Source organism: Chanodichthys erythropterus, chromosome 15 (assembly GCF_024489055.1).
Source record: "Chanodichthys erythropterus isolate Z2021 chromosome 15, ASM2448905v1, whole genome shotgun sequence".
Lineage (NCBI taxonomy): Eukaryota > Metazoa > Chordata > Actinopteri > Cypriniformes > Xenocyprididae > Chanodichthys > Chanodichthys erythropterus.
The window spans coordinates 797,787-822,500 of NC_090235.1; the positions used below are offsets into that span (position 1 = coordinate 797,787).

The 24,714-nt window shown below is 40.1% G+C and overlaps 1 protein-coding gene across 2 annotated transcripts in view; it reads right to left on the reverse strand.

The window, feature by feature from the left end:
* Positions 1-24,714, reverse strand: part of trak1b (trafficking protein, kinesin binding 1b) — a 35,190-nt gene that overhangs the window by 5,497 nt on the left and 4,979 nt on the right. The window contains exons 1-13 of one of the 2 annotated variants that reach the window (XM_067411414.1): positions 8,663-8,726; positions 7,767-7,843; positions 7,039-7,155; positions 6,680-6,777; positions 6,619-6,631; positions 6,288-6,386; positions 4,140-4,218; positions 3,924-4,054; positions 3,738-3,812; positions 3,476-3,613; positions 2,156-2,232; positions 1,809-2,018; positions 417-670 (exon numbers count right to left, since the gene is read on the reverse strand). In XM_067411414.1, the coding sequence (XP_067267515.1) occupies positions 417-670; positions 1,809-2,018; positions 2,156-2,232; positions 3,476-3,613; positions 3,738-3,812; positions 3,924-4,054; positions 4,140-4,218; positions 6,288-6,386; positions 6,619-6,631; positions 6,680-6,777; positions 7,039-7,155; positions 7,767-7,843; positions 8,663-8,726 (1,432 nt within the window). Of the gene's footprint in view, positions 1-416; positions 671-1,808; positions 2,019-2,155; positions 2,233-3,475; positions 3,614-3,737; positions 3,813-3,923; positions 4,055-4,139; positions 4,219-6,287; positions 6,387-6,618; positions 6,632-6,679; positions 6,778-7,038; positions 7,156-7,766; positions 7,844-8,662; positions 8,727-24,714 lie in introns of those variants that run through there. The other variant, XM_067411415.1, reaches the window with a different exon arrangement.

The following is a 24,714-nucleotide window of genomic DNA, read 5'->3' on the forward strand; positions in this document are numbered from 1 at the left end:
ACTCTTTCACATCTCACATACATGGTTTAACATAGATAAAACACAAATAAAGTCCTTCCTGTTTGATTGCCTAATACATGAATATGCTTAACAGTAACAGCATATGCAAAGTAAATTGCATCAGCCAAGTGATAAAGTGGAGGGTGTTTCTTTCAAAATTAGCTTTTTTTTTGTAAAAGGGCTAGATGACAGAATTGTTCTTTTTTTCTTTTCTTTACATTTATCCATTTTCAAAACTTTGTCATAATTTGATCGCTAGTGTAAATGTACCCAGGAGCGGGACTCTCTAAAGTACGAGTGTTTGCGAGGGTGCATTAGCCCCCATAGTGAATTGAAAAGCATCATAGTGGGTGGGCGTGGCCTGGAACGGTAATGCAGGAATGTCTTAGGATAGACATTTTGGGTATTTCGGTCACCTTCCAGAGGTTTGACAATCTGGAGCTTGTCAGGAAGATAAGGGCGGCTGGCCCAAGCACCCAGGGACATGATGCTTTCACTGTGCACAAGTCTGTTAGAATAATCTCCACTGTCCGCCGGCTCCCGATTACGCCTCTCTCGCTCCCCCTCAAAAAAGAGACGCTCGCTCAGACAGTTCTGCCGTCGTAGAGACAGTCTCCGCAGAGCAAGCTTGAGCTCCTCGGAGCCAGATCGTTTCTCAGAAGCATCCACACTGCAGTCAAAAAAAGGAAATTCGTATGACTGAAAACAAGGGTCATCCTCAGGAAACAGTGGCATTTGTTTGTTTTAGTTAAAAGGATGCTGAACTTAGTCACAGTATTTGATATCTTTAACTTTCAACTTAAAGGGATAGTTCATCCAAAAATGATTAATCATTAACTGAAAAATCATTAATTACTCACTCTCATGTCATTCCACACCCGTAAGGCCTTCGTTCATCTTCGGAACACAAATTATTTTGTTACAATCTGAGAGGTTTTTTTATCCTCCATTGAAAGCAACGAAATTACCACATTCAATCTCCAGAAAAGTAGTAAAAACATCGTTAAAATAGTCAACGTGACTACAGTGGTTCAACCTTAATGTTATGAAACTATAAGAATACTTTTTGTGCGCAAAAACAAAACAAAAATAATGACTTTATTCAACTTCCCTGTAAGTCTGTTATGCAGTTGGTGCAGTGCTGCTTTTTTTACGTCCGAATACCGGCCCATTATTGGCCGGCTCCTGCATCAGCATCACACGTCTTGTGCTGCTCACGTGACGAATTTGTTAAATAAAGTCATTATTTTTGTTTTGATTTTGCGCACAAAAAGTATTCTTGTCAATTCATAACATTAAGGTTGAACCACTGTAGTCACATTGACATTTAAGGTGTTTTTATTACTTTTCTGGACATTGAATGTGGTAATTGTTGCTTTCAATGCAGGATTAAAAAAAAACTCTCGGATTTCATCAAAATATCTTAATTCATGTTCCGAAAATGAAGGTGGAACGACATGATGGTGAGTAATTAAAGACTAACTGACTGGGTGAACTAACCATTTAAAGTTTAATGTTTATTGCATAGTGCAAAATTTAAATTATTTTATTGTTTAATGTTTGATTTCCCATCAGGAATATCAGCCCATTTGCACATCCCCGTTCATCATTACATTTTAAATGTGTTATTTTAATGTGCGAATGACCAATGAACTCATTCAAGTGGGCCAGAACCAGTGGCCTTTCAGATCCATGAATATTTTAACATATTGTTTCCCCAGCAAAGCAGTGACTGCATTATGTTCTAAAGATCAATTTAAAGTTATTGGCTTACAGGCTCAGTAAACAAACACTCATAATAGACTCACGCAGCATCTGAGGAGCCGGTCTCGTGGAGCATGCTCTGTGTACGGTTATCAGGCACTGCATTGTTGCTATTGCTGTCAGATAGGGTGGAGCTAAGAGAGGACAGTGTCTGATTGGACCCAGGGATGTTAGTAGCAGAATTAGCAGAGGAACGCTGCCTGACAGACTGGTTGATGTTCTTCACAGTCTCAAACACACGCTTATGACGGACCCTTGAGACAAAAGCATATTTTGTTACTGAATGCAAAGATTAATTGAGAGTAAAAGAGTAATTGAACTAAAATAAATTCAGATTATGACAATTAAAGAAAATGTGCTCTGTCATGGGAAGGAACAAAAATGTTCAAACCTCTGTTCTTCATTGTCAGGATTCTCAAGACTCAATTCTTTCCTCATAGTTCCCTCAATTTCAGCAGCCAGGGAGTCCTAAAACACATACATTTACATCACTTATCTAAATGGGGACATACCATATTCCAGTTGTATTGTTTTTATTTACAGTTAATTATAAATCTTAACCCTAACTAAAAACTTTCCGCAATTTTTACAGTTATCGAAGAACTTTATTTACTTTATTTTTATACCGTTTTTACAAATGAGAACATCCCCAAAAGAACGTTTTGTCAGATTTAGCTCACTTTTGGGTAGAATTTTATCCCCAAAATATGGTTAAATACACACCAAGTAAAAGAAAAACAATTATTTATAATAAACAACATTATAATAATATTATAACAATAATTATTTATATAAACCAATATCATATTTTTTTTCTGTTTGGGGGCTTGTTCTCCTCTCAGACTTTTTAAATTCATAAAAAAGTTCCTTTCAATGAATAAAATATCTTACAGTCAGGGAAAATTCTATTTTGTACTATTAGATTTTCAATTCATTTTGTATCTGTGTATAATTTATAATTTATAAAACAAAAAAAAAAAAAACAAAACAAACAAAAAAAACCTGCTGTTTCCCACCCTGCTCTCATTACATTTTAGCATTTTACAGAGCAATTTTTCACATGTTTTCCAAAGAGGTTTCTTTGATTGTGATGGAAATGAGAATTGACAGAGGAACACATCTCTAACAGAACAAAATAAATTAGTTGATTTCATTATGATATGAGTAGCTTTTATAAATGTCATTACCAAACTAGTTAGAAATTGAGAATAATTACTTAGTTAGTAATATATATATATATATATATATATATATATATATATATATATATATATATATATATATATATATATATATATATATATATATATATATATATATATATATATATGTAATTTTTTATATTTATAATTTTTTTCAATAGTTTTCATTTACATAATTTACTATCTTTATTAACTTTCTTGATAAGTAAAATGTGATAAGTTTTTTAGGATTCTCTAATAAATAGAAAGTTCAAGTTTCAAATGGAATTTTTGTAACAATGTAAAAGTCTTTACTGTCATTTTTAAAATCAACTGAATGACACCAAATTTTTAACATTGTAAACTGACTGCTAGCTAACTTGTTGTATCATAAAGACTACGTCTTATCCAGCTTTTGTCATTATCACCAGCAAATCTAAACCAGCAGACATTAAACAAGAAGATACATGTGTTTTTGATCTCCAAGTGCACTGGCCCTGCATGAGTTATATAACTGCGTGTTTGTGTACCATGGGAAAAAGTCCCAAAGGGTGATAGCGTCGAGGAGTTCCTGCAGACACACTGCGGTTCCGTAGGTTCTTGAGCTCCTCTTGCGCCTCATGGAGCATTTCAATGCACTCAGAGTATTTATCCTCCAGCTCCTGCAACTGTGTGAGTAACCAACAATAGTCAATAACATTCACAAAATGAAAATGTGAATGTATCACGAAGATATGATTTTGTAAGATTAAATACATGGAATACAGATTTAATATGTCTGAAGTAAAGTACCTCGGTTGTGAGCTGTCTCTGAGCATCTTTAGCTGCCAAAAGGTGCTGAGAAAGTTCTTCATTCTCAATGGCAAACTGTCAAAAACACACACAAACACACATACACATGTAAATCTCAGCACATATTTATCTCATATATTTTGTAATTCATTCTCCAATAAAATGAAAGACGCAAACGACTCATACAGTTTTGGCTTTTTTCTGCAGGTCCACTATCTGAGAGAGTAAGTGTGTGATTTCCTCCTGTTGGCGAGAGGCATCTTCTGTCTTTTTGGCCAGCTCTTCAGCTATACTTGAGATCTGGATGCTGGACTGTCCTGTATGAGGTGAAAGGTTGGACTTATTTTTGTTTTGTTAAAATACAGAGCTCTAAACCTCCACTTAAGCCAGAGTTTCACTCACTTAGCTCTCTGACGCAGTCATTCACCAGCTGCTGTTCTTTCTCCTCATATGACTCTGTCTCAGACTTCAGATGACTCGCCTAAGGACAAGAAAGAGAGGCAAGTACTACTTAAATATCAAGTGTAAAAATTATGTAAAAGCATAAACTGTTTCATACTGTTCTGTGTAATTTCTAAGAACCTTTAAGCAAATATATTCTAAATACATCAAATCTTGTCAAAGATTTACCAAAAGAAAAGTGATTTGCAGTCTTTTTATGGTGGAATCATTAAACCCCAGAAACATGAAATATCACCCTATAAGTGAAACAATTATTGATCATTTGCTGGTAGTTCACTGTGAGATCGGAACAATTCTGATTAACAGGGGTGAAAGATATTTAGTAGGATTCACAATATAGCGTGATCGCAGCATGCATGAAACAACAGAAATCAATATTTTTTTCTATTCAAAGAAAAAATTGGGAACATTGCTCACACACATTGACACACACTGCTGTAGGCCAAAATGTCTATATATTGTATACCCCAATAATAAAAAAGCACAACTATTTTTAACAATAAAGAAATGTTTCTTTAACACCAAATCAACATATTAGAATCATGATTTCTGAAGATTTGTAATGATGGTGAAAATTCAGCTTTGCCATCACAGATGTACGGTTTGTACAGTATAAAAACCATTACGCCTATGGAATGCCCTCACAATTCACAAAAACAAACCTGTGTGTGTGTGTGTGTCTGTGTGTTTGTGTGTGCGCGCACACGTGTTTTTGTGATTTATGAGGACACAAATTCGTATAATGACATGGGTATTACACTGGAATTACGACATACTGTAAACATGATTCATTCAAAAATCATTCTAATATGATGATTTGGTGCTCAAGAAACATTTCTTATTATTATCATCAATGTTATGCTGCTTTTTACTGTAAACATGAAATATGAGGACATTTCATGAGTCCTCATATTTACAATAGCTTTAAAAACATACTAAACAATGTTTCATTAAAAACTGTAAAAACGCAGAATGTTTTCTGTGATGGGTAGGTTTATGAGTAGGGTTAGTGTAGGGGGATAGAATGTACAGTTTGTACAGTATAAAAACCATTACGCATATGGAATGTCCTCACTTTGATAGCAAAACAAACCTGTGTGTGTGTGTGTGTGTGTGTATGTATGTACAGTACAGTCCAAAAGTTTGGAACCACTAAGATTTTTAATGTTTTTAAATGTTTTCGTCTGCTCACCAAGGCTACATTTATTTAATTAAAAATACAGTAAAAACAGTAATATTGTGAAATATTATTACAATTTAAAATAACTGTGTACTATTTAAATATATTTGACAAAGTAATTTATTCCTGTGGTGCAAAGCTGAATTTTCTGCATCGTTACTCCAGTCTTCAGTGTCACATGATCCTTCAGAAATCATTCTAATATGCTGATTTGCTGCTCAAGAAACATTTATGATTATTTTCAATGTTGAAAACAGTTGTGTACTTTTTTTTCAGGATTCCTTGATGAATAGAAAGTTCAAAAGAACAGCATTTATCTGAAATACAAAGCTTCTGTAGCATTATACACTACCGTTCAAAAGTTTGGGGTCAGTAAGAATTTTTATTTTTATTTTTTTGAAAAGAAATTAAATAAATGAATACTTTTATTCAGCAAGGATGCATTAAATCAATCAAAAGTGGCAGTAAAGACATTTATAATGTTACAAAAGATTAGATTTCAGATAAACACTGTTCTTTTGAAGTTTCTATTCATCAAATAATCCTGAAAAAAAATATTGTACACAAATATTTTGTACAATTGTACACATTGAATGTTTCTTGAGCAGCAGATCAACAGAATGATTTCTGAAGGATCATGTGACACTGAAGACTGGAGATTCAGAAAATTCAGCTTTGCCATCACAGGAATAAATTACTTTGTGAAATATATTCAAATAGAAAAGAGTTATTTTAAATTGTAATAATATTTCACAATATTACTGTTTTTACTGTATTTTTAATTAAATAAATGTAGCCTTGGTGAGCAGATGAAACTTCTTTTAAAAACATTAAAAATCTTAGTGGTTCCAAACTTTTGGACTGTACTGTATGTATGTACATGCATACTGTATATTACATGCTTGTACCTCTGATCTGAGAGAAAGATTTTCCTCCTCAAGCTCTCGAAGTTTTTGCTGCAGAATATCCAAAGATGAACCGCTACAAGCAGAAACTCCTGCCCTTCCCTGTTGACCCCTGAACCCAAAACAAAAGAAATATAAATATGAAATCACATTGAAATATTACAATTCTGCTTCCTTTAGTTTTATTGAAGAACTTTGGGTTGTCTCATTCAGCAGAAATAACTGTGTTATAACAAAATGATTGTTCAGTTGCACATTATATATTTAACTACAGCTGAAAAGCCCTGAATAAAAACACCTGAGCTAAAAATATCCTAACTGAAACCAAAAGAACTGGCTCCACTGGCCTTGAGCAAGAGATAAATGAGAACAGTGTTATAAAACAGTGGACTAACGTGGGCGATCCAGACCCCTCTTCAGTCTCCTCCACTGCATTAGTGTAGAACTGCAGGAGCTCGTCTTTTAGATTTAACTCATGGTGCAGTTGAGCCACCTGCGGTACAATCAAATCAACAAAATTAAATTAAATGACAAAAAAATTACTCATTGCTCATAACTTCATCATTACTTGAACATAGTAATAATATGAGTAATGACAATTAGCCTAATAGTTTAACAGACTGTTACTGAGCTGAAACAACAAGAAAGCTTCTGAAATCTAGAGGCAAATACACTGAACAAGAAGCTGCAGCACTTCAGCAAGGGGCAACTAATTTTTAGAACCAGAGACACATTGTAATGAATCTTTATGTACCTCTTCCCTGATGGTGCCCACTTGTTCCTCCAGGTATTCGTTTTGCTCCGACAGTACGCGGTTCTTCTTCAGGAGGGACTGACCGATGCGGGCAGCGAGCTCCAGATCTCGCTCTTTCTGTAGAGTTGAAAAACAAAAAAAAAGATTCTCAAATACACTACCATTCAAAAGTTCGGAGTTGGTAAGACTTGTTTTGTTAAAAGTGCTTTTGAAAGGCAGGATTTATTTGATCAAATATAAAGTAAAACATTAAAACAGTAATACTGTTCATTATTATTACAATTTAAAATAACTGTTTTCTATTATTGAACATGTTTTATAGTGAATATATTTTAAAATGATTTTTTTTCGTGTTATGGATTCAGCAGCCATTACTCCAGGCTTTAGTGCCACATGATCATTCAGAAATCATTCTAATATGATGATTTGGTGCTCAAGAAACATTTCTTATTATTATCAATGTTATGCTGCTTAGTGTTTTTGTGGAAACTTTTTTTTTCAGGATTCTTTGATGATTTGAAAGTTCAAAAGAACAGCATTTATTTAAAATATAATTTTTGTCATTTTATAAATGTCTTAAGTGTCACTTTTGATCAATTTAATGCATCCTTGCTAAATAAAAGTATTCATTTCCTTTTTAAAAAGTCTTACTGACCCCAAACTCTAGCATCATAATAAATTAGTTGATTTAAGTGTCAACATAATTTTTTTTTTTTTTTAATTTTCACCTCCTCCAGAAGTCTTGTGACAGCATCAATGTCATTGTAGGTCTTAGTCATCTGGCTCACTCGCTCAGCACATAGCACTGAAACAGACCGAAAGAGTGTAGAAAAACCTGTTAACAAAGCACTTGAGCACATCAGACATGAGTTCAATACAATGAGGATCTTAACTTGACTTAACCTTAAAAAAAATCCTGACATAACTCGTAAGCTTACAGACATCTAATGTGAATTTAAGTAGATAAAGAAGAGGAGGAAAAAGCTATGGCTTGCTGACCTCGCACCATCACGCTCTTACAATAACATCAATGACAAATCATGCGTGATTGTCCCGGCGACTGTTTCCATGGTGCTGTTACCCAGCAACCCCATCCACAGTCAGCCAGAATCAGATCAGCCACAATTACTGTTACATCACACTCTTACAGTCACACAGAGACATACACGCACAGAAGTATGCATTAAAAAAAAAGTAATAAGAGATCGAAATGTAAACTGTCCAACATATTTTTAATGAAAAATTCAATACTAAATTCAATGTACAATGTATTATGAGGACATACTGTCAGAAAAGGAAATTATTCTAGACAGAGCAAACAATAACACAACTATGCCGTCCTTTCTCTCTCTCTCTCTCTCTCTCACACACACACATATCCAGAGGCCTTAGGCTATACTCAAAAAGGAAACAGAGAGTAAAAAGGAGAATGTAATAAGCTTTAAAGCTCTTCCGAACTTCATCCAAAACATTTACAGATAAAAGTATCCCACAAAACGCAATCTAAACACCTCAAAATCAACACAAATGCCCCTGATAATAAAAAATGAAAGCTACTCAAAGAGATGCTAAAAGTGCATAAAACGCAAACACACACATACACAAACTCACACAGTGGCTTTACCATCGGCATACTGCTCATAGCACCAATCCAGCTCAAAGTCTTCTACTACCATGATCTTGTGCATCCTTCCACTCCCTCTCCACTCGACAGAGAGGAGAGGACCAGACCAAACCAAATGTGAGCACTACAATTCCTTTTTCCCGTAACGGTATTGAGTGATGCTGAGAGTGTGGTCAGTTACAGCAACAAGAGTAGAGTGACTATATTTAACACTACGGTGAGAGAGAAAGAGAGAAGTGGGAGGGAGGGAATGAGAGAGAGAGGTTATGGTGGTGGGAGATGCGGTACATGACAGTGGGGTTAATATCACAAGGTCAAATGTAAAAGTTACATACTAGACTATAATCGATAGTGTGAACTTGTGGGTCTTCCATACTATGATATTTTTATGTGCCAATTTTATCCATGATTACTATATAATATTGTCCAATAAAATATTAAACTGGGGCCATATTCACAAAACATTTTATCTTACCACTAAGAGTTCTCCTTAATAGCATACTTCCATACTTAAATAAAGGTTTCAAAATGCAAATGATGCCATATTCAACTAAATATTTTAAAATAAAACTGTTGCCATATTCAAATAAAGGTTTTAAAATGTAGGCTAAGTGTCACTAATTAAACTAGTATATGTTCAGCTAACTGTCAGCCTCTTATGTCTTCATCTCGAGAGACTGCAGAATTCAAGTGACAAATTATGTTTTATAAACAAAGTTTGGGAGAAACACGTTCAAACGGTCTATCTAATCAGCTCGAGAGGAGGCATATATACACAGACGAGAGCCAATTCACCTATAGTTTCCTCGACAGTTTTCTGCATCCATCCGCCACCCCGTTCCTCACTTTTGGTAAACGGACATTATTTATTTATTTATTAAATATTTATTTTACCGTAAATCCATAAATCAAAATATGAATTGCATTTATGAAGAAAACATTCAGCACCCAAAGCTCTACCGTCCAATGCCTCTATGCAGACTTGGCAGCAACGGCCATTAGGATTGTTTGAGATTTTGTCTTAGGAGTCCTCTTGACTTCACAGATTTAGGAGCTAGTTTTAGTTCTAAAAATGCTTTGTGAAATACTTTTAGAGTAAAAATTTAGGAATCCTAAAATTAGGCCTGACACACACGTTATTTTTAAGCTTCTTTTGCATGACACAGCCCTTAGGAAGTATTCACCAAAGGGAGATATTACCACTACTTCCAGGGGAAGAATGCAACCCTAACTTTCAAATGAAAGGTTGCAAAAATAGTTGGGATAAATAACAGGGAGCACCAGCTCTGCTTAACTATCCTAGAACAATTGGGGAAGAGCGCTCCCTCCCTGCTTGTGTTTCTCCAGGATCCAACAAGACTCCTATCTCTCATCTAAAGAAAGAGTGCAAAATAACAAGGAGGAATTCAATGTTAAACAATATTATCTCTCCTCAGCGATTTGATCTTCCTTACAGAACCGCTTCCTATTAATAGCCTCCCTCAAGTCTTGTCTTTTCCTCCTGGCATCACACCTCCTCTGAGAAGGAACATGAGTGGCCACGCTCTTTCTCTGGCCAAGCCTCCAGAGGCATTGGCGTGAGATTTGGATCGACATGGGACATGGGGTTTTAGATTAGGTAAACTTTATTATCCCAAAGGAAATTTGTCTTGGACACATGCCCAAACCAGTGACTGCTTAAATAAATAACTTAATACATACATACAAACATTACAATACATACATATACACACAATATCTGTGATTAACTCACAATTATCATCGACCAACCATTTGCACACTGCTCATCTTACGACACACCTCTAATCAGTAAAAATTCATAAAATATACATGAACATCTTGACAAAGGGGCACTACAGAGGCAGACCTCTCACTGACTTGTCATTTAAAGCTTTAATAGACAAGGGGACAAAGGAGTTCTTAAAACGGTTAAGCCTGCACTGAGGGACTCTAAAACGTCTTCCCGAGGGAAGAAGCTGGTACTCAGGGTGGAGGACATGACTTGGATCTGAGATTATTTCTGGGCTTGTCTAATAATAATTTCATTATAGACAGCCTGAAGTGTAGGATGCTGTCTAACTCCCATAATTTTCATGGCTGTCTGTGTTAGCCGTGTGATCTGGGCTTTCAGCTGTACACTAAGGTTACCAAACCAGGCTGAAATGCCATACCGCAAAAGGCTCTCAATTACAGCATGATAAAAAAGAAGCAACACTTTCTGATTAACGCCAAAGGCCCTTAATCTACGTAAAAAATATAGTCGTTGTTGAACCCTACAACAGATGTTTTCTACCTGAGCACTCCATGTCTTCTTGAATGCCGCTGACTGCACCCTTGCCTCTCTAAAACCTCTCGACCACCATCTCTACAGATGTGTTGTAAAGCTCAGAGAGCGAGACCAAGCATCAAGGAGAAAATTTTTCTCCTCCTCCCTGATGTCCACCAGGTTCAGCCACAGGTGCCTCTCCATTGAATGACCAATAGCAGTGGCTGTTTGTTTGGTAGCTCAGAGGGCTAAGTCTGTGGTGCGGCGCAGATCAGCGACCACTTCAGGAGACAACCCCTTCTGCTGATCTAGATCTTTCAGCAGATCCGCCTGGTAGGCCAACACAGCCATAGTGTACAAAACACCACCAGCCTGAACCGCTGCCGGATACGCCCTGTCATTTAAGCATGAAATGGTTTGTAGCAGCTTAGATGGAATGGCCAGAGACTTCAGAGAGAATGATTCACCTGCGAGAGATAGCTCGCAAGTGTCTCTTCAACAGGAGGCATCCTCACATCCTCGCTCACACAACCCCTCCATAATTCGCATAATTCGAATGTTGAAATGGATAAATGTTCTAAATGGCTAAATATGGTTTCTTCCACGACTTTTGCACCTCTGTGTGGAGTTCGGGAAGGAAACTGAAGGCTCATGGGGGAAGGACGATTATGGACTGACAGGAACCACTCATTGAGTCTCACACAAACAACTTTCTGTTTCTCACGCCCCCCATACCAGATCAAATCTGGTTGTGGTGCGGGTCATAACATCTAATAGCTCTCCGTATGCGGGGCAGACAGGATGAGAGGGCTCAGTACAAAAACTATCCTCGCCCTCCTCAATTACACAAAACGCATAGATTGTGTGTGTTGTCAAGTGTCAGAAACTTGAGAAACCTGTAATATTTCACAATAAAGTTTTACTGTATTTTGATAAAAAAAAAAGCCCGCCTCTGAGCTATTACGTGAAAATCAGCCCAAGGGCCGTAAATGTCTCATCATTATCTACATAGCACAGCTATGTACAGCTTGCTGCTCAAACATTCAAATATTTGGCATTGTTTGCTGTTAGCAGTCTGCAGCACGCTTTCAGATGGCATCTGAATCAACATCTTTGTGTGGTCCAGTTATCAACTATATAACTTAATTGAGCTATCTTTACAAGTTTTAAACTAGCATCATGTCAACAGATGCATGAGTTTATCACTGAAGCAAGCAGCTGTTTGACTGCATGGTTTATACAGCAGCAGTCTATTTTTGTTACCGCTATTTTATACCCTGTTTAGCATGGATATGAAAACAGTTAAAGTGATAAAAACATTGCGCTTTATCGGCGTCCACCATATTTAGTGGTATTACTCAATGACACATTCATTTTCAAGAGCAATGTTTATTAGCAATGCTAAATGTTTGTTTATAATCTGGTGGAGTCCAAGCATAAGCTCGATCTTTATGCAGTTTCGTCTATACAGCAGCAATATGGTCTATTGTTTGTTTTACTGCGAGTATGAAACTAATTGATGATACTTACATATGTATCCATCTTGAAACTGTCACGGTTTTCAGATGCATTGTTTCCTTCTTGTCACGTGTCCTTTCTTTTGACAGTTGTGCGCGTGTTGAGTGTGTGCGAGTGTGTTTGTGGGTGTGTCCAGGCCACAACAATCATCATTGGATCCAGCTGCCACTCATCACCTTCCCCACCTGATACTCATTCTGTCATCCTTCAAATACTCACCTGATTCTCCCATTCATTGTCAGATCGTTGTTTGGTGTCCTGTGTTTTGAGTGTTCTCGTCTGTTCCTGACCGGAGTTCCTGCTCGTCTCGTCTTCAGATCCAACTGGTTGTCTTCGTTGTTCGTTCTATGTCTGGACCTTGGAATTAATCTTCACGTCACCTCTCGTCACTTGTGTTCACCCACAACGGATCATCTCAGTCCCTGCATCACTGGAAGCCTGCACCTTCATTGACTGTTTTCTGTCTCCGTGTTTCTCCTAAATAAATCTTCATAACTTGCTATTGCTTCCTGTGATTCATTATGACAGAACGATCTGACCAAGCTAAGGAAGCAGCAAGCGCCCAGCAAACTACCCTAGAGGAGTTTATCAACAGCAACATGCGTCGTATGGATTCCCAGGAGAGAAATCTGAATGAGACCGGGCGAGCTGTGCAGGCTTTAGTGACGCAGGTGTCCAAGCTTACCCAACAGCTCCAGCTTCTCCGTGGTCCCGCTGCGCCGCCCACACCGGCCGTCCTCCCACCCACACCTGAGAACGTCGCCAGTCCCGAACCTCGTCTTCCGGTGCCAGAAGCCTACTCTGGTGAACCTAATTTCTGTAGAGCATTTTTGACACGTTGTTCTATGCATTTTGCTCTACAGCCCCGCACATTTATTACGGAACAGAGTAAGGTGGCTTTTGTGCTCACTCTCCTTTCGGGGAAGGCTTCTCTTTGGGGGACGGCGGTGTGGGAGAATCAAGACCCATGCTGCGCCTCGTTCCAGTCACTCGCCGCAGAGATGAAGAGGGTATTCGACCGGTCGGTCGCTGGGAGAGAAGCCGCCAGACAGTTGGCGGAACTTCGTCAAGGAGAGAGGTCGGTGTCTGACTATTCCATCGAATTTCGTACACTAGCGGCTGAGTGCCACTGGAACGAGGAGGCGCAGTGGGACATGTTCCTGCATGGGCTGGCTGACCGTGTTCAGCGAGAGATCTACACACTGGACCTTCCGAATACGTTTAATGAACTCATTGACCTGGCGCTCAGGGTGGACGCTCGGCTGACCAGGGTCGAGCGAAGGATTCCAGCCCAGAGGAGTGCGGAGGGGATTCGCTCCAGCAGCGCGGACACGGTCAGCCCCATTCAAGATCATGAGCCCATGCAGGTGGGTCGAGCTCGGCTTTCCCGGGAGGAGCGGCAGAGGCGGAGGTCCCAAGGACTGTGTTTGTACTGTGGTGGAGCCGGTCATTTCGCCTACAACTGCCCGTTAAAAGGGGCAAGCCCGGCAGTAAGTTTGAGGCTACTGTCGGGTGGGATCTTCACCGGAAAGCCCTCAACCACATCCACCCTCCTCCCGGTGAGACTGGGATGGTCCAATCATTTTCACGACTGCAGTGCACTTCTGGATTCGGGGGCAGAGGGTAATTTTCTGGACAGAGCTCTTGCAAACAAGCCTCACATCCCACTCAAACCCCTCACCGACAGGATTACAGTTCACGCACTCAATGGACAACGCCTACCCACCATTTCGCACATCACAGATGACATCACCATGACCATCGCCGGCAACCATTCAGAACTCACCTCATTTTTTGTTTTTGACTCCCCCCACTCACCGGTTGTCCTTGGTCACCCCTGGCTCACGAAACACAATCCCCGGGTTGACTGGATCCATAACTCCATCGTGGCCTGGAGTGAAAGTTGTCATAAGTCTTGTCTCGTTTCTGCCTGTTCGTCTGTCTCTGGTTCTGTGTTGCAGGAGGAAGCAGTGGATCTGTCTAACGTGCCTGTTGAGTACCACGACCTGAAGGAGGTGTTCAGTAAGTCCAGGGCTGCTTCTCTCCCTCCACATCGTCCCTATGACTGTGCTATAGATTTATTACCAGGTAAATCTCCGCCTAAAGGCAAATTATATTCACTTTCAGTTCCTGAAAGAGAGGCTATGGAGAAATATATTTCTGATTCACTAGCAACCGGGTTTATTCGCCATTCCTCTTCTCCAGCGGGGGCGGGATTCTTTTTTGTGGAGAAAAAGGATGGATCTCTGCGACCTTGTATTGATTACTGGGGGTTGAATAACATTACGGTAAAGAATACTTATCCTTTGCCGTTAATGTCTTCGGCCTTCGAGAGGTTGCAGGGAGCCTCCGTTTTCACAAAATTGGATTTAAGAAATGCTTATCATTTGGTCCGCATCAGGGAGGGCGATGAATGGAAGACTGCTTTTAATACCCCTAGGGGGCACTTTGAATACTTGGTTATGCCGTTCGGGCTTTCCAACTCCCCAGCAGTCTTCCAGGCACTCGTCAATGACGTGCTGAGAGACATGGTCGATCAGTTCATATATGTCTACCTGGACGACATATTGATTTTTTCCTCGTCTCTCCAGGAGCATGTTCAGCACGTTCGACGAGTACTTCAGAGGTTGCTAGTGAATGGGCTTTTTGTCAAGGTGGAGAAATGCGTTTTTCATGCACAGTCTGTTCCTTTTCTAGGGTACATCGTGTCGACTGAGGGAGTGCGCATGGATCCTGAGAAAGTAAAGGCTGTGGTAGATTGGCCAAGTCCAGATTCCCGTAAGGCCCTACAGCGGTTTCTGGGGTTCGCCAATTTTTACCGTCGGTTTATCCGCAACTTCAGCCAACTAGCCTCACCTCTGACTGCCTTGACCTCCCCCAAGACTACGTTCAGGTGGTCAGACGCAGCTGAGGCTGCGTTTGACAAACTGAAGGCTCGCTTTGTTTCGGCCCCCATTCTTGTTGCCCCTGATCCATCACGGCAGTTTGTGGTGGAGGTCGACGCGTCAGAGGTGGGGGTAGGTGCAGTGTTGTCCCAGCGCTCTTCTTCAGACGATAAGATGCATCCCTGCGCGTTTTTGTCTCATCGTTTGTCTCCAGCCGAACGTAATTACGACATTGGTAACAGGGAGTTGCTGGCAGTCAAGTTGGCCTTGGAAGAGTGGCGTCACTGGTTAGAGGGTTCTGGGGTACCCTTTATAGTCTGGACTGATCACAAGAACCTGGAATATATTAGAACAGCCAAAAGATTGAACTCCAGGCAGGCTCGGTGGGCACTTTTTTTCAGACGTTTTGATTTTATTTTATTTTATTTTATCTCGTACCGCCCGGGTTCCAAAAACATCAAACCCGATTCTTTGTCACGTATTTTTGATCGTTCCGAACGCCCGTCTACTCCCGAGTGTATTTTACCTGAGACATTAGTGGTCTCCACTCTGACATGGGAGGTCGAAGCGAGAGTCAAAGCGGCTCTAGAAGGGGTAACGCCTCCGCCCGAGTGTCCACCTAACCGCTTATTTGTGCCGGAGGATCTACGGTCCAGAGTTATCCAGTGGGGTCATTGTTCCAATGTAGCGTGTCATCCAGGAGTCTGTCGAACTAAATTTTTAGTCAAGCAACGATTCTGGTGGCCCCGTATGGCTCGTGACGTTCGTGATTTTGTGTTGGCTTGCTCAGTCTGCGCTGTGGGTAAGACTTCCAATCGTGCTCCAGATGGGTTGCTCCAACCGCTGTCAGTTCCTTCGAGACCCTGGTCCCACATTTCGCATTTATCACTGCTCTCCCACCCTCCCAAGGGTATACGGTTGTTTTGACCGTAGTGGACCGGTTCTCGAAGGCAGCTCATTTCATCCCCTTGCCCAAATTACCATCAGCCAAGGAGACAGTGGCTACCATCATTGACCGCGTCTTTCGGCTTCATGGCCTCCCGGTAGATGTGGTCTCTGACGGGGGTCCCCAATTTGTATCCAAATTTTGGCAGGAGTTTTGTAGATTGCTGGGGGCGACTGTTAGTTTGTCCTCTGGGTTCCATCCCCAGAGCAATGGTCAGACTGAGAGAGCAAATCAAGATTTGGAGCGAACTTTACGATGTTTGGTCTCTAAGAATCCTTCCTCGTGGAGTCAGCAGCTCTCAATGGTGGAGTACGCCCACAATACGTTACCGGTGTCGTCCACGGGCCTTTCTCCGTTTGAGTGTAGCGTAGGTTACCAGCCACCAATCTTTCCCAGTCTGGAATCCGAAGTCGCGGCCCCCTCCGCACACGCATTTGTCCAGAGGTGTCACCATACCTGGACGAGAGCCCGTGAGACTCTCCTCCGGGTAAGGGAGCGCACCAAGGCCAAGGCCGATCGCCACCGGTCAAGGCCTCCCGTGTACGTCGTTGGTCAAAAAGTGTGGCTTTCTACTAAGGATATTCCTCTCCGCTCCGTCTCTAACAAGCTTGCTCCTAAATTTATTGGTCCGTTCACTGTTACCAAGATTGTTAGCCCGGTAGCAGTCCGCCTCAAACTTCCTCCTGCGTACAGGAGGGTTCATTCCGTCTTCCATGTGTCCAAGATTAAGCCCGTTTTTCACTCGGCCATTAATCTGCCTGTTCCGGTTCCTCCACCGCTGCGACTCGTAGATGGGGAACCGTCTTATTCGGTTAATCGAATTCTGGACTCTAGGCGGAGGGGACGCGGATTTCAGTACTTGGTGGACTGGGAAGGTTACGGTCCGGAGGAGAGGAGTTGGGTACCTGCCAGGGACATTCTGGATCACACCCTTATCGATGATTACAATCGACAGGTAAGGGAGTCGGGGAACGCCGGGAGGCGTTCCTAGGAGGAGGGGTACTGTCACGGTTTTCAGATGCATTGTTTCCTTCTTGTCACGTGTCCTTTCTTTTGACAGTTGTGCGCGTGTTGAGTGTGTGCGAGTGTGTTTGTGGGTGTGTCCAGGCCACAACAATCATCATTGGATCCAGCTGCCACTAATCACCTTCCCCACCTGATACTCATTCTGTCACCCTTCAAATACTCACCTCATTCTCCCATTCATTGTGAGATCGTTGTTTGCTGTCTTGTGTTTTGAGTGTTCTCGTCTGTTCCTGACCGGAGTTCCTGCTCGTCTCGTCTTCAGATCCATCTGGTTGTCTTCGTTGTTCGTTCTATGTCTGGACCTTGGAATTAATCTTCACGTCACCTCTCGTCACTTGTGTTCACCCACAACGGATCATCTCAGTCCCTGCGTCACTGGAAGCCTGCACCTTCATTGACTGTTTTTTGTCTCAGTGTTTCTCCTAAATAAATCTTCATAACTTGCTATTGCTTCCTGTGATTCATCATGACAGAAACATGTTTTTTGAATCGTGAATTTCGGCCAATAATCGATGTAAAATGCTAAGAATCGGATTAATTCAGTACTTAAACATTACATAATGTTTATACATAAACATTAAATTACTATGTAACGTAGTTCGTAAATATGGGAAGAAGGAGGCTGGAACCGGCGAACGTTCAACAAAAGTTTAATTCAAAATAAACAAAGAACAAAACGAAAGTAATGCCGGCAGACCCTTGCGGACGTCTGCCGGCCACACAAACATAATAAAACATAAAATAAAGTCCAGGCCTGGTCCTTTCTCGTCCTTCACTGACGTCGCTCCTCCTTTTATGCCTCCGGAGCTCCTCCATGAGAGACTCCAGGCCGGCGCGCCTCGCAGGTGATGCTCATTATTACTCGCGTCACCAGCCTCGCACCGTTCCCTCACGGCTCTCGCCCACCCTGCTCGTCACAAACTACATGCACGAATTGATGGAGACGTTGCGGGCCGTCATTCGCGCCCTCACAGCTCTCCTTCACAGACATGCGCTGCACTCTTTACCGCCTTTTGCTTTATAAATAATCTTCCTAATCAGTTTCATCACCTTAGCATACCAGACAGCTTAGAAGACCGCAATTTTGCAACAGAAACTATTGCCTCTGTCTTTTCCAGCACATTAGACTCAGTTGCTCTTTTGCGTTTAAAAAAGATTAAGGAAATTAATCCAACGCCATGGTACAATGAACACACTCGGGCCCTAAAAACAGCAGCTAGAAAAATAGAGCGCAGCTGGAAGAAAACAAAACTAGAAGTATTTCGCATTTCGTGGAGAGAGAAAATGATTGAGTACAGAAAGGCCTTAAAAACTGCTAGATCTGCCTATTTTTCAAAACTTTTAGAAGAAAATAAACACAACCCTAGGCATTTATTTGATACAGTGGCTAAATTAACAAGAAATAAAGCTTCAACTTCTGATGTTTCCAAAGAGCATAGCAGTAATGACTTTATGAACTTCTTTACTTGCAAAATTGATAATATTAGAGAGAAAATTATAACCATGCAACCGTCTACTACAGTATTGTGTCAGACAGTGCATTGTAGTGTCCCTGAAGAAAAAATCAATTAATTTTCTGCTTTAGGAGAGGAAGAATTGTCTAAACTTGTTAAATCATCAAAATCAACAACATGTATGTTAGACCCTATACCGACTAAGCTATTGAAAGAAATGTTCCGGAGGTCATAGATCCTCTTCTTAATATTGTTAATTCATCTTTATCACTAGGATACGTACCAAAAACTTTTAAGCTGGATGTTATTAAACCTCTTATTAAAAAACCACTGATCTAGATTGAAGATCTACTTGATCCTAGAGAATTAGTTAATTACAGGCCGATTTCAAATCTCACTTTTCTATCAAAAATGCTAGAAAAGGCAGTTTCATCACAACTATGTTCCTTTTTAGAAAGAAATAGTATCTGTGAGGATTTCCAGTCAGGATTTAGACCCGTACCATAGTACTGAGACTGCTCTCATTAGAGTTAATAATGATTTGCTCTTATCATCAGTTCATGGTTGTATCTCTCTATTAGTGTTACTGGATCTTAGTGCTGCATTTGACACTATTGATCACAATATTCTTCTAAATAGACTCGAAACCTATGTTGGCATTAGTGGAATTGCATTGGCATGGTTCAAATCATACTTATCTGACCGTTATCAGTTTGTAGTAGTAAACGATGAGATGTCATATCAATCACAAGTTAAATATGGAGTACCGCAAGGCTCAGTACTAGGACCGTTGCTTTTCACTCATGCTACCCTTGGGAGATATCATTAGGAAGCATGGCGTTAGTTTTCATTGTTACGCTAATGATACTCAGCTCTATATTTCTTCACGCCCTGACGAAACTTACCAATTCGCTAAATTGACAGAATGTATAGCTGATATAAAAGACTGAATGACCAGTAATTTCTTACTACTAAATTCAGAAATAACAGAGATTCAAATTTTTGGACCAAAAACTACTTCACGCAGTAACCTAGAATACTGTCTAACACTTGATGGCTGCTTTGTTAAGTCTTCGTTGTCAGTTAGGAACCTGGGTGTGCTCTTTGATACCAATCTTTCATTTGAAGGCCATGTTACTAGCATCTGCAAAACTGCATTCTTCCATCTTAAAAATATATCTAAACTACGACATATGCTCTCAATGAAAAATGCAGAACAGTTAGTTCATGCTTTCATGACCTCAAGGCTAGATTACTGTAACGCTCTACTGGGTGGTTGTACCTCCCGCTTGATAAATAAACTACAGCTTGTACAAAATGCAGCAGCTAGAGTTCTTACCAGAACTAGGAAGTATGACCATATTAGCCCAGTTCTGTCACTGCATTGGCTTCCTGTTAAACATCGTATAGATTTTAAAATCTTGCTAATTACTTACAAAGCACTAAATGGTTTAGCTCCCCAGTACCTGAGCGAGCTCTTAATGCATTATAGTCCTTCACGTTTATTGCGATCTCAGAATTCAGGCCAGCTGATAATACCTAGAATATCAAAATCAACCGCAGGCGCTAGATCCTTCTCCTATTTGGCACCCAAACTCTGGAACAAACTTTCCTAGCATTGTTCGGGATGCAGACACACTCTGTCAGTTTAAATCTAGACTAAAAACACATCTCTTTAACCTGGCATACACATAACACATTATCAATTTATATTTTCAAATCCATTAAAGGATTATTAGGCTGCATAAATTAGGTCAGCCGGAACTGGGAAAACTTCCTATAACACCAGATGTACTCGTTACATCAGAAAAAGAATGGCATCTACGCTAATATTAGTCTTTCTGTTTATCCCGAGGTTTACCATAGTCAACCGGATCCGGGCCCGGCCGCTGAGACCAAGGACCTGCGCCTTGACCTGCGCCTTGACACGACCACAACGCAGCCCTGAAGTATCAGCAGAGATCGAGTTGACTAGATCATCCATTGTGAAGACATCATCAACACGACAGCCAGTGCCACAATTCCTCAACAAACCGACCATGCCGGGGTGATGAATACGATCCTCAATTGGACACGACCACAACGCAGCCCTGAAGTATCAGCAGAGATCGAGTCAACTAGATCATCCACTGTGAAGGCCCCATCGACACGACAGCCAGGGCCACAGTTCCTCAACAAACCGTCCATACCAGCGTGATGAATACGATCCTCAACTGGATGGAACTGAAATAAATACTTTGAATGTTGCGATCCTATCAGATTTATGATAGGAACCTGATTCGTAACAAAGCACTGTTCGCTACTGTTTTCTCCATTTTAACACCTTTTTGCCACTTGTTTGCCACCTGACGTCACCTGTTGGAGTTTGGGTTCCTTGCCGCTGTCGCCTTTGGCTTGCTTAGTTGGGGACACTTGACATTTGACTTGACATTTGATATTCAACAGTAATCTTGACATTTATTCAACAGTGCTTTGATCTGCCTGCATTGACACTTTTCTTGAAGAGCTGCTGTGCAGCAAAAATGATGTACCAGTTATCAATGTAAAGCTGCTTTGATACAATTTGCATTGTAAAAAGCACTATATAAATAAAGGTGACTTGACTTTCACTGGATTGCGCTCGTGCTCCGTCAGTAGCTCTCATCGACACATTTTTGAGCAGCCCACGTTTGAGCTCTCCTCAGGACGGCCTCTGCTATTCACATGAGCAGATGACAGTCTCTACTGAGACAGCAATAGTCCTGAGTCAAACCGCTTAAGCCAATGATAAAGCTGCCAAGTTGTGTGGTCACTACTTTTGAAATAAAACGCTTTCATTGCATGGAAATGTCACCTTTATTTTATGTAAGATAAAATACTGGAATTTTACGGAAATGGGTCATACCATTGACATTACCTGAGCAGTGGACGTAAAACCCCGCTTATTCAAGGACGCACATTTAATGCATGGACAGAGCAAACACATAGGCTGCGTCCGAAAACTGGAAAATGCTGCCTTCTGAGGGCACATTTCAGCTTCACTTCCTGTCTCATGAGATACCTTCCTCAAATCGATTTCTGAAAGAAGCATGGATGTATCCTTAGCTGCCTTTGATATCCCAAAATACTGTGCTTTCCATTCTGTGACAGTTGAGCTAGAAACAAAGATGGTGTCCGAAAGTTGCGTTTACTGCTCAGTTTGTGTATAAATGTACGATTTTGACCAACATATTTCAAATTTGATATCATTTCTATCGAGAATTACTACTGTAATAATTAAATATTTGTTTAGTTCTCATCAAAGCTCGTGCTATATCGCTGTAGATCATTAAACTGTTACGCTGCCTCAGAAGTCTGTCCAAAATCAGTTTCGTGAGGTGCCTTCATGCATAAACGCTGCCGTACAAGTCATTCACAAGACAGCAAGAATGCTACCTAGGTTTTCGGATGCAGCCATAATGTAATGCTGCATCTCAATTCGCATACTATCCATCCTAAATAGTATTCAAAATAATAATTAGTATGTCCCAAATCGTAGTATGTTGAAATGAGTATTCCAAAGATACCCGGTCTACTTTTTTTCTAGTTAGAATTCGAAGTGCAGATCTGTGCACACTCTAACGGCTAATATTGCCCATAACACATTGCGCTGTGGACGAGGGTTCGATTAGAACTACAAATACGAATAAAAGTGTTAAAAACTACAAACATGACGGATGCGCGAGACCGACAGTTAAGCAGAGCGGTTCAGATAAAGGGGCTTGAGTGATTACAGTTTTTCTCAGTCGCTTTGGTGCATTTCTCACATCACTCTTTACATTTGCACAACAGTTAGTTCAACCTCCACAACATTAATCATTTGTGCACATCATAGTAGCAGTTTCTCATTCCTTCGAACAAATTGCAAATGCTTTTGGACATGCATCAATTGCTTTCATACAACTCTCTGCTATTTACAACATTATCATTTGCTTATGTCATGTCAGTCAAAACTAACTATACTTGTGAATGCTGAATAGTCATTCCATATAAATCTAATAGTCCTCATTTCATTGCTTGAGTCATTACATACAAAAATGTTGAACTAGTTGTCAAAATCTGTCACACAAATTTTACACATTTTTTTAAAATCTTTTTTTTTCCTGAAAATGTCTCCTAAATTGAACAATTTCTCTCAAGTGAATCTCAACTTTCACTGATAAGAAGGGGTGTGTGAAGCATTAGTTGCAACCAATGATAAACCACTTCTCTACAATCACTGTCAGAGGTGAATCCCATAAACTCCCACTTTACAAGCATTTACGAACCAAGCAGGACATAGTGTGTACCATTTCTACAATACTGTGACACAGAAATGGAAGGTCAGCCTCGTGGAAGAGGGGTAAGGGTGCGGGGAAGAAGGGGAAGGGGACAAAACAGGGGAAGAGGAAGAAGAGGCCAATAGGCAGATCCCTGATGAAATCAGGGCTACAATTGTGGATCATGTTGTCAATCATGGCCTCACAATGGCTGAGGCTGGTCGAAGGGTGCAGCCAAATGTTGGGAGAACCACTGTAAATTCAATTATTCAAACATTTCGTCGGGAGAACAGGTGTGTATAAATGGACAGTAATTCAGCACTAAACAATCTGCACTTCACTACTGTCATCGTGTCATACATGAAGTTTGCCTTGGGACAAGAACTTGTCACTGTACGTTTTACATTTAGACGTACAGCTTTACTGCATCACACATTTAGTGTATTGTAGTGTACAGTAGTGTTACAGTAAAGATTTGCCATATGTACTGCAATATTGTTTACAGTTGTGCACAGCTCTACCCAAAGGGAGTTTATGTTTGTTGCAAATAAGGGTGTATTTTTTCTTTTGCACAATGCTGTGAACAAATTAGAATTGCAAAGAGCATATGCAGTAAAAATGTGAAACATACATATTCAGTGTCTTGTACTCAGTTACCTCACTAAATACAGTAATGTGTAACTTTACTGTATTTTTCAAATGGCTGTGCAAATAGTATATAGTGCTGTCTTGAGCATTTTCAGGTAGTGTCACCAAGATCTGACTTTTTTGCATTGGAAAACATTGACAGAGTAAACTGTCATAATGAAAACATGACAAAGCCATTTGCCTATCTTGTTCATAAACAATGGTGTCAGGACTTTTCATCTTGATGACACTGACACTTTCATTGACATAAATACTTGCTTTTGAGGAATGACTTATCCATTTTGAGCAAGTGACACGCTTTTGCAGGTTATCAACTAGGTTTTGCAGTTTGTACTAATTGTTTTGAGAACTGCATGAACTGTTGTGCAAATGTAAATATTGATGTGAGAAATGCACCAAAGCGACTGAGAAAAACTGTAATAGTATCTAACCTGACGAAAAGATATTTATTAAATGTTATACACATTATGTTTCATCTGCAACAGTATTGTGAACTTTTATAACGACGCGCTTGGTCATTAACTTTTAAATGCATCATTATGCAAAGATGAGGATTGTTCTCTGCATGAAAGACCTATGACTGGCAGATAAATGTGCAATTACATTTCTCTCCGAAACGGTAGGAAATTAAATTTCATTGAATGTGGAGGATTTAAACAAGATGATTGACAGGGTAGTTTAAACAGTTACAGGTTGCGTAACTAAGCGACAGAACGTCTGTTAAAGACGCAATTATGATAAGGTAGTATGTCCCAAAGCTTGCATACTCTTCTGCTACACACTCAAAAGTATGCACTTTTTCTTTACAAAAACAGTACATACTTTTAGGACGTAGTATAAGAAGGCAAATTGGGATGCAGCGTAAGTGTCTAAATGCATAAGCATAGTTCCAATGAATGTTAAATGAAATTTAACTTTATGTTGTTAAACTGAATGTGCGAAGGAAACTGCTGAAATAATTACAACATTACCAACACTGAAATAAGAGCATGCGGTTTATCTATCAATCAGATGCGCATTAAAGTTGTGTTT